Source organism: Empidonax traillii, unplaced genomic scaffold, assembly GCF_003031625.1.
Source record: "Empidonax traillii isolate 1590-97213 ecotype Southwest subspecies unplaced genomic scaffold, ASM303162v1 scaffold25:size3598162, whole genome shotgun sequence".
In the NCBI taxonomy this organism is placed as follows: domain Eukaryota; kingdom Metazoa; phylum Chordata; class Aves; order Passeriformes; family Tyrannidae; genus Empidonax; species Empidonax traillii.
The window spans coordinates 3,040,579-3,051,872 of NW_020955218.1; the positions used below are offsets into that span (position 1 = coordinate 3,040,579).

The 11,294-nt window shown below is 37.0% G+C and overlaps 1 protein-coding gene across 12 annotated transcripts in view; it reads right to left on the minus strand.

Moving 5' to 3' along the window:
• Positions 1-11,294, minus strand: part of ERC1 (ELKS/RAB6-interacting/CAST family member 1) — a 301,902-nt gene that overhangs the window by 141,391 nt on the left and 149,217 nt on the right. For all 12 annotated transcript variants that reach the window (XM_027905936.1, XM_027905963.1, XM_027905952.1 and 9 more), the window contains one exon: positions 2,962-3,097. In XM_027905936.1, the coding sequence (XP_027761737.1) occupies positions 2,962-3,097 (136 nt within the window). The remainder of the gene's footprint in view (positions 1-2,961; positions 3,098-11,294) is intronic.

Consider the following 11,294-nt stretch of genomic DNA (forward strand, 5'->3'; position numbering starts at 1 on the left):
TTTGGGATTTTTTTTTATCCTGCTTGTAGACCAGACACTCGTTAACCTCTGAGATCTCTGGAGAATTGTGGTTTAAGGGAACTCGGGAGGAAAAGACAAATTTGGAAAACCATTTATCCATCTCACTAGAATTGAGACATTATGGTTTTCATTCTTCCCCCACTCCCCAAAATACCAAATTTCCATCATCAGAGCTCTCTGAATAAATGAACATTTTGTTACTGGACTCAGGAAGAAAGAAACCACATGCCTGTTAGGGACAGAGAGAGGAGGAGTGGACTGTGTGCTTTGGGAGCGTGTTTATTTGACTGGATTGCAGATGGTTGACCAAAGAACATGCAGATCATATATTTTTAAGCATTTCATAATGTCTTATTATTAATTCCAGCCAAAACCACCAAGACCAAAATTATCTGAAATTGGTGCTTGTGTGTCCTGACCCCAAAGACAACAATGGTTGCATAAAAGAAGAAAAAAAAAAAAAAAAATCTATGGTCTTCTCAGGTTTACTTTTTTTTTTTTTTAATCGATTAGAAGGTAGTGCCCTGTAGAGTCTGTAGAAAAGACAGGTCTCCACAACTAACAAATTGAAAAGTGGTCCTGGGTAAATTTTACTTCCAGGAAACCAGAACGCTGCAGTCCTTGAGAGAGGGAGGTTATAAGCAGAGGGCTCTTCTAAAGGAAGGAGTTTTTATTGAACCTGTCACTTGTCATTAAACACTCCATATTTTACCTTAGCCTGATATTTTCATTAGAGCATACAGACCTTTTTCATCTGTGAATGAAAGCATTCCCTTCAGCCTTGTGCTGGATACGAGGAAAGGCTCACTAAAAATTGAGCCCACCCAAACAGGACAATTAGGTTCACAAAGGCAGGAAAGGCACTAGGGAAAACCAACCAACTTTAATACTGTCACAACTTGTACATTTCAATGCTGACTATCACATCACACTTCAATCCTAAATCTTTTCATGCATTTAATAGTGTCTATTTTTAATCTAAAAAATACTTGCACATAATTATATAGGAAGCAACAGACACCAGCGCAGAATAAAACACAACATAAGCAAAGTAAAAAAACTATGTACTGCTGTATAGAGATCTCACATCAGAAAACCTGAAGGTAAAAAGGTAAAGATATCCATGCTATTCACAGTTTTAGATCTATGATCTCTCTACTGCTTAAAACACTTTATAAGTAAAGAATTGGGTACTGCAAGGACCGTCATATATTCTTAAAGAATTCTGATACAAAGCAGTGCCGTTTTTGCCTCTCTGCCCATTGCTGTGTGTAGTAGTACAAACACTTTACATAACTTACTGTTTCTAACAAAGAAAGAGTGGTTTTAGTATGCAAAGAGGAGCTGGGGGAAAATTTCAGGCTTTTTTCAGTGCATTACATATGTGAAGAAGAAAGAAAAATGAAAAGGGAATGAGTAATTGTGGGGGGGAAAAGCCATACCTTTTAAAATCTGGAAGTGCTACATAAAACCAAAAATGATGGCCTCGTGGAATAGTGTCATTTGATAAATACACCATCCACATAACTGCAAGGCAAATGCCAAGTACCAGCTATCTTTTCAAACTTAAGATATAGATTTACTCAAATGCAGATTAGAAATGTAACCAAATATTGTATTAGTTTTAGGAATTTTTAAAGACATTTCACTAATACCAGGAGGATTGTGTTATTTAAACATAGCTGCCACATAACGAGAGCCTTGTGAATTGCCATAGCATTACAGTCACAAAACCCATTAGCAGATGTAGAAATCCTACATCCTCGCCTTTTATAAAGGTCTGCAGTTATGAAATCATTTTCATACACTTGAAACTTAACTATTTCAGTTCTCAGGACTGGACTTGAGGGGCAAAAACCACAAAACGGTGAATTTGAGAGTATTTCACATGGACACACGTTTCTGTGGTTCTTTCAAAGTTTTAGTTGAAGACATGCCTCCAGAATCCCACAGAACAGAGTAAAGAAGTATCTGTTTCAATTAAGGAGAGGATTTATCTTTGCTAGTGAACTCTTAGGATGTATTCTGTGTCTTCATTGTACAGGTATAACAAAGGAAACTGAAACAACAAAGGAAAACACCTAGGGAACGTGCTCTTTAAACATTTAAAAACTAATTTTAAAAGACCTAAAGGGTAGGGTACTGTTTCCATGTTTATTTTCACTCATCAAAAAGAAAGTTATTTTTGTAAATGAATCACAGGCAAAATGTCTGTCATCCCCACACTTAGCATCATGGTCTCTTTGCTTTACTTCATGCCAACAGTTTAACATTTTTATGACAGCAACTGAAAAGTTACTGTTTGGTAAACCATCTACAGCTAATCTCAACATAGAGGACACTGAGAAATGTTTGACTTGCTTTCATACCAGTGACTTTCTTATGCCTAGGCAGATTTGATGTAACCAGATAATTCTGTGGGGCAGTGGCATGATATAACTTCAGAGATAATGCAAACTGACCGGTTTGCATATTTGCACACTCAGAATTCATGGGGTAGACTAAACAAGGACAAGTACACACAGAAAACATGGTCCTCCAGTAATCCCACAATTCCAGTTTACTCTAAGAACACTTACTTGGTTATCTTTCATTTACTGAAGCAAAGGCAGCACTATAAGGTAAAACCAGCTGGGAAAATACACAAAACAGCTAAAGAAAAAGGCTGTTAGAAAAGCAGAGAAGAAAGATATGCCACACCAAACTCAACACAGAACAGATAAAATTATTTCAGCAATGCACTTCATAACCGAGTTGACAGTTAAAACTATTTTTTCCTCTTATGAAAACGGAGTAAGATATGAAGGCAACTGAGAGAGGATTTTAAATAATCAGTAACAAGTTTCTCAGGTAACAGCTATGAAAACAGATCAGGAGGTACAGCCAGGTAGCTAAGCCTGGCTGATTGGCCAAATTGCTTGAATTCAATTCCCATGTTACCTGAAGCTGCTGGGAGCTGTCATTAAGATTATCCTCTCGTCTCCTGGCCTCCTCCAGCATCTGTGCACTCTTCTTTTTCTCCACTTGTTCTTTGTGCTTCAGATTTGCTACTTTCTTATTTTGATCTTTAACTTGCCTGTGAAAAAGAGAAGAGCACTCAGACCATGTTCTGAACCACACTTGCCATGGCCCCAGTGCTGGGCAGCTGGACCAGGGAAGAGTGGAACCCCCAAATACCATCATTTCATTCGCAGGTCACCAACAACAAACTCATCCTCAAGCATTACCCTCAACTGTTAATTCAGCCAAAAAAAAAAAAAAAACAAAAAACCAAAAAAAAACAACCCAAAAAAGCTTTGTTTTGCTCATTACTATTAACCTAAACTAGGAAATTTCTGAAACAAAAACCTTAATTATTATTCGGTATAAACTATTAATGAAAAGATGCACCTGTTCCCTTGTGACTATGTGGCAAAAAACTTTTCACATACATATAGAAACACAAACATCTAATAACCTGTTTTGCTTTGGGTACCACAATGTCTAATGTGAAGAAAATCAGAGAATCGAAAGGAAAAACTACCAAAACATGACTTGAATGCAGAGGACTACCTACATGAGCCAGGCAGAAGTAAAACCAGGCATGAACCAGAAGTAAAACAACTTCTTCTCAACTTAAGTCCTACTTGTTTTCTAGATATTTGGAGGCATTTCATATCCTCTCTTTTTACAGAAACAAGACAGAGCAAGTAAGAACAAAGTATTTCAGAAAGCATGCATAATTTCCTTTTCACTTGCATCTATGAACTATTTTTGATGATCCTGGCAACTACCATTGCCTGCAGACAGGGTTTGGCCTTCCAGGGCATTAAGACACATGGAGTATTGAATCTAATTACAGACCCTTTAATCTCAGCCTCCTGACCACAGAGAATTTAAGTCTAAACTTTTAGTCCAATCAAAACAAAATAGGCAAGCTTTGCTTCCTCAGCCCTTTTCTCTGTAATTATATCTAGAGTTTGGATTTTGGAATAGAAGACAGATTCTTTGGTTGCAAGATTTCCCCAAAACATCAAGTAAGTAGTAGAGACATCTCTTTAATTTACTGTTTAGAAAATAGAATGATACACTAGTTTCATATCTGGTACGTGATCCACACAGAGAGAGAAGAATGTTTCTTCTATATTTCAGAAATACTTTTAGAACAGATCACAAATAACCCTACTTTAATATATTCTTCAGAACTCATAACAAAAGTATGAACAAGACCATATCTCTTTGCATTATATATATGTTCAAATTATATGGCATATGTCTGGTCAGTGCTTTGAGTTATTCCAAAAATATGTACATTCAACCCTGGGCTCTGCTTTTTCCAACATAAGCCAACTGAGGCTGGGAAAACTGCAAAGGCAGCAACTTTTCCTTGGTGCTAAACAAACTTCTATTAGGATGAAATAGTGCTGATGGCCTCTGGAGACCAATAAAAAATGGAAAGTCCTTTTCTGATGATGCTAAAAAATTATTGGCATATTTAACTACCCTGCCCAACAGTTACAGCTGATTGGAGTCAGGATGCTTTTTGAACACAACCAGGATAATTGTTAAGTTATTCTAACCCAGTGCTGCACACTGGCAACAGGCTCATTGCCCAGTTTGAAAGCAGACTTAAACAACTTATTGGAAATATTATATTGGTACCAACTCAGCTTGTACAATACACAGTTCTATCTGTCCAATAAAATAAGCATAGAAAGCACAGCTCAGTCAGAGCAGAAAATAAAAATATGTCAGCCTAATACACTCAATTCCATATGAGAATATTTATTTAACTTTTAAAGTAAAATTAGCTGAATTAATTACTTTTTATAAACTTGCAAAAGCTATATTTACCTATTAGGAAACTGGTCTTTGATTCCGTAATCTACTAGTTAGATAAGCGACAACAACATTAATAAAGCCAAAACCCTCATTGAAGTATGTCTGAATTTGATAATCTCCTGCATGGTCTAAAACATTTTCAAACGAAATACGTATTTCAAAGAAAGGAGTAATTATAAGGATATTCCATAATATATACTATTGACATCCACCTTGTCATGTCTGAACCAAAATTAATGTCTTTCTGATGTATTAGGTAGAGATTGAGACAAACTCAAGCTTTCATAAACTTAAAAGATGGAAGTCTTGAAATTACCTAGTGCTTTTAATACTAAGACAAAAGCTTCCACGAGACCAAGTTGCTTTAAGTCATATTCAACCTGGCTTTGAATCAACTATGGTGCAAGATCCAACTATCACTCCACACCTTTGATGTGAAAAAGCAACAAAAGTTGGGCAATAAACCTTTCAAATTATACAGGTATCTATGGCATAAGCTAAAATTTTCCCAACTGTTTAACTATACAAAACTGAGAAGGTGACATGAAAACTCCAAATCTATAAACCTAAAAGGCTTGGAGTCAACTGATGCACAAAAGCACATCTCATCTCATCTCAATGCCCGTGGTAGCAAATGATAATTCTCACTTTTACAACACTTCATGCAGATAATTGTGTAAAAGTTTCAGCATCTCCAAGTTCCCAGCCCTTGAATGCTTGCACCAAGAAAGTTCTGGGAAACCCTAAAGACTTCACACAGTGAGTCTGTACAGAATGCTTTTCCTTCTCTGCCAGATAACCTTCAATCTTCAAAGCCAGAGTCAGAGAATCCTCTTTTTATATATGCAAATCAAATATAAAAATATTTAAATACACAATCACACACATATTTTTTAACTATCACAAGAACTCAAAAGCTTGCTTAATAGGAATCACCCAACTCACTGCTCTGTAGCTTTTTAAATACTGCAATAATGTCTGTCTGTCATAGTAGAATTTCATCTTCACACCACCACCGAACAATGTGCAGAACTGGACTGCATACTGAACTGGAACAATAAGATAAAATCCAGCAAGTGTGTGTGTTAAGCAAGCACGCTGCAACTGGCACATTTTATGAGGACAGAGTCAAGAGGAAAATTTTTCATAATATATGTGCACAAGGAAGCTAATTAGGACTGCAGAAAGAAACAAAGCACTGGAATTCCCATAGTTTAAGAGATTCATTTTGTAAACTTGATGTTCTTTTAACTCTTTTGAATGCAATTGCACATATATATATATATATATAGCACATAGCCCTATCAAAGGGACAGTAAAGCTTTAAAGAAATCCTTAATCTGTAAGACTATTTTTACTAAAACAGAAAAAAACCCCACAAGATTAAAGATAGCAAAAAGAGAATTAATTCTTTACAATTATGGCAACAGCTTAGAGATTTATGAATGTTTTCTAGAAAGCATTAGTATTTACATGGACAGCAACTGAGCAAACACCAGTTTGCAATGTGCAAGCAGAATTCTCATCAAAAAGCAAATGAATTTCTGAGAGATACAGAGCATTAAGCATTACCACAAGCACTTATTCACATTGGAATATCTTTTTAAACTGGGACAACAAAGAGAATGATGGTGATTCTAACAAAAGTTGCTGAGGCAGTTCATGTTCAGTGAGATAAAGCTTTAAAGAGGGATGCCACCAGCAGAAACAACAACGAAACTGACAAAAGCAAAAGTACCTCATCTCAGAAGATGTTTATTCTCAGAGCCATTTCAAATCAAATAATAGGAAATGTTCTAGTCATATATAAAAGAAGAAAAATCTAACGAGAATGTTTATTATGCTGAATTACAGTGAAGAATCCCACCCATTTTGGAAATAAAAATTTCTTTAGCATTTTTAATAGGAATTTTCAGATAATCAGTTTTCTTGATGTACAGCTCCTAAAAAATTTTGCACTCAAAAGTGGAAATCCTTTTCCATTACTTTGAATTTTTCTCCATTTCATGATGTGTCATGCCAAGCACTGTTACAATGGCATATATTACATACAAGGAATCAGAATCAAATTCATGCTTCTGATTTAAAAATAGAAATCTCGAAGTCTTTCAACTAAAGACAAGCAAAGATTTCCAGAATTAATAATTCCACATCCTTTGATTTTGGGTGTTGAATTCAAGCCATAGTCCTGCTGAAAAAGCCCCTAGGATTTCTCAATCTGGACACTGAAAATAACTGTTAATTTCTATGACTTTACTTTTTCTTTAATAAAATAAAGCTGCATCACTTTAAAAAAGCAACACCTTCCCACTTCTCTATGAAATTCTTGAATTTGCAGTGATGAGGGATTAGTCATTCCATGAGGAATAAAGTCAAATAATCACAATAAGCAATAAAGACTTTCAGATGAGAAGGTTTCACATTTTATAATAATTTAAAGACAGGAAGAGGAATATAAACCATAGAAGACCAGAGGACACCAAGCATCCCTGAAAAGTGGAAATGTTACCTGTCAGTCCTTGGGGAGAGTTTTCCTCCCTAATAATACCAACTGGTATACAGGCCCTATTATTTATTAAGGCTTTTATGAAATTATTTTTTCTACATTAATGTCAATATCTTTTTGCATTTTAACACTAACCTCATTACCATTTATTGTAATGCACCTCAGCATATATAGCTGTTAATTCTGTAATGAAAGCTATTATCCTTATCTGGTTACCTTTTCTACCTTTCTACTCTTCTTGTAAAAGAAACTGAAAATACGCATAAGTTAATTTGAATTTTGATATTACATTTTAATATATTTTCCCTTCGCATTTATGTGCCTAACACACAACAGTGTTTTTATAATAATACAACTCAAGTAAACATTTTCAATGCTTTTGAAGCAGCACAGGAGCTTCCCTTCAATATAAAATGCATACACACATCTTACGCTTCACACAATGAGTACGCACACTAGGAAAAAACACACAGAGCTTGTGCTCTGCTACAGAGCAGCCTGTTTTACTAATCTGACTGAGGCACTCAGAAAATATCTCTGTGTGTCAGTCAGCCATGTCAGAAAGGTTGCTTAGCTCGAGCCTTCATTGCTGTAGCGTTACCACCACCCACAGGACAGTCCAATGTTGCTGCAGCTACTAATCCTGATGGACTGATGAACTTCAGTCTCCTCAAAGCACATTTTGTTCCTCAACGTAAGTTACACTGACAATAATAGTCAGCATTAATGGAAAAACCTGCGTGGGAAACTGTATGCAACGAACCAATACATTATTTAGTTTAAAACTGCCAATGTGCCTTCTGTGATGAAATACTGGATTCTATGATGTATAGTACAGAACTTCATTCCACTTCCTCATGTCCTACTGTTGGTCACCAGAGAGAGGAGATCAGCACCTCCACTGCCTCCCTTGAGGAAGGTGATATCACTGCATGAGATCTCAAAGCACTTGGCAGTCCTAAGAGACACAGAGAAGTAAACACCACAATACAGTAATTAAGGTCAGAGTGCAAAACCTGTCATAATGGGAAAAAATTACAGAAGGAGATGCTGGAAGGCAGGAGACAACTAGCTAAGTTGTCCAGACCTTTATTAGCAGTCTTGTTTATTAATGATTAGATGAGTGAGAAAAATAGGAAATTTTTACTGGAAAAAAATTAACAACATAACACAATGGGATGCTTGTGATCTGAGCTGGACTGATGTAACCTCACAGGACAGTGTCCAACTGAATGCATTTACCCCACAATTTCCTTTATCTCTTCTTTGTTTTTAAGGTCTGCCCACACAAAATATTTTAGCTGGCTATATCCTAAACCATAACTTACAAATTTAAAAGATAATGAATGCAGTGACACAGCTGAGCTGTTGGGGTTTTTTATTTTGTTTCTGGTTTCTTTGTAGTTTTGGTACACAAAAAAATATTTACAATCTGGGACATGTAACAGAAGGAAACCAAAGAGAAACTCTTCCCAAAAATGCTACTTTGTTTTGAAAATCAGAAGAAAACCTGTCAGGGGTGGACCAGAAGAGGCCTACAGAGAGTGGAGAGAGATGCAAAAGAACTGGAAGGAAGGCTTAGAGGAGGAAATCTCTCTAGAAGACTTCTAGCAACTTCAGCTGTGCAGAACTGCCTGGGAACCAGCTACAAGGCCACAGCCTTGCAGCTTCAGAAGATTCCCCTGTCCGAGCACCCAGGACAGTCCTTCCATTATTCCCCTAGCTCTCCCTTCCCCCTGAGTGACCTGACATATTCCTGTAGCCTATCCCTCTAAGTTCCCCTATCAGTAGCTCTCAGGATTTGATGTTCCTAGCCGGGGTCCTACCTCTATTCCTGAACCTTCTGTATTCCCCTGTATAAAAGCTGTCTTCTTGTTTTAATAAACTGCCATTTTGTGGGTCATCCTCTTCATGACTCGTCTCCCATACAAAATGTGCCGCTGGGTCTTGTCGTGGGACCCCCGTAACCCGCGATAAAAACCTCTTCTGAAAGGTTTTGCTTTGGCTTTTAGTTCCTCAAAACTCACTTCACCTTACCAGTGGTTATTCACCAAACCATGGAGAATAAAGGCAGTGTTTGGAAAGCATAATTGCTTACCATGAAAAAAAAGAAAGTAATGAAAGGAAGGTAAATAAGTGATCAAGGAAACAGCACTGACCACACCACACAGTCCCATCACCACAACCTGGTGCCTGATTGACAGTCAAAGGAAAGTTGCCAAAGGTTAAACTAAGATCCTTATCTCATGCATTGAAAAATTAGGATCAGGGGAATTACACACTGCTGAAGATCTACATGGAATTCTCTATGGGTGAGTTTATTTTTTTTACAACAGTAAGCACTACCTGGGCCTTTGCCTTTGTTTTGTTGGGCTGTACCTAGCAATCCTAGCTTCCTAACTATCCCTAAACACTGTAATAAGGCCAAAAGAATGGTGCATTTAATTACTAATAGACACAATAATTTCACTACGGTTTACAAACAGCTTGGTTTAATATTACTGCCTCTGTTGCACTCTGCATCCAAGCTAAAAGACCAGTCACCATAGTTACAATGAGCTGTTCTTGTTCAGCACTCAGTTACCTCCTTCTGCCTGAGAACTTCTCCCAAAACCTCTCATCGTTTTGTTACACTGTTCCTTACTGTTCTGTGACATTTATATGACAAGGTAACATATGCCAATGAAAATATTAACAGACCTCGAAAATTTAACTGTTCTGCTGTATGTGAGTGAAGTTGTCCCATGGTGGCTTTAAGAGATGGGGGGTAGACTTCATTTCCTGAGGCTAGGAAACTTTAATTTTTAAAAACAAAGTATGTGTTCAAGTCAGCACTGGAGGAGGCAAGGGATGAGGACCAGAAAGCTGTGGGAAACTAGCTTATCCCAAATTTCAGGAACATTAGCCTAACAGTGTCTGAATCAAGAGGTGCTTAAGTCAAAGACTAGAAGCAGATCTCAAATTTACACTGATCACTGTCATTCTTCAGTTGTAAGAATTATCCGCATGATATCAATGCACACTTCCTGATGCAGTCAGCACATCTCTCACTCCAGCTTAAACTACATGAAAATTTTCGTCCCAAAACAGCTGATGGGACTATATCGGAAAGGGGACCACATGCCATATGAATCTAGAAATTCAATATAATAAAAAATGTTATCCAAACCCTCCTATAATTTAGAAACACCTCAGAAAAGAAACCTATCACTTGACTCATTACCAGTACATAAAGTTTATCAAGTTATAAAGTGTCACAAGTCATTAATGCTCCACGGCATGTTTCATGAGGGGATATTGGCAGGTCCTAACTAGAAACAGCTGCCAGCCTGCATTACAGGTACCTGCACCAAGGCACTACCCTTAAACATAATTTCTTTAGGAGTACTTAAAGGCCTTCAACATCAGTTTCATGCTTCTCTGAGATTGAATCTGTTAATGGTCAAACACAACCAACTCCTACATTTGGCCATAAAATGCACAACTACAAGTTAATGCAGTTCCAAATAAAGTTCTTCTCACCTGGTATTAATATCTGATTCAGTCTAGGAGAAGACTAAGAAATACGATCAAAACCACACACAATCTGAATGCTACAGGTGCTTGCTCTGTGAAATGTTATTTCTCAGTGATCAGTAGGGAACACACAATCATGGAAAAAAATTTACTTCATGATAAGTGAAATGATGCAGCATCAAGAGTCAGTGAATTTAGAGACAGGTACATCATAAATACACTGATAGAAAAAGAAATCTAACCAAGGATGAAATGTCTCAAATGCATGCTCTAAGTACTATCAAACTAAGCTATTTTGGAGAAAAATTCAATCCCTTGATTGAACAAAACCAGAATTAACAGGCTAACTAGGCTGCTCTCCTGTCATGAGGCAGCAGCCCAACCACATACAAACAATGTTGTTGTCTGAGTATTCTCAAAAAAAAAAAGA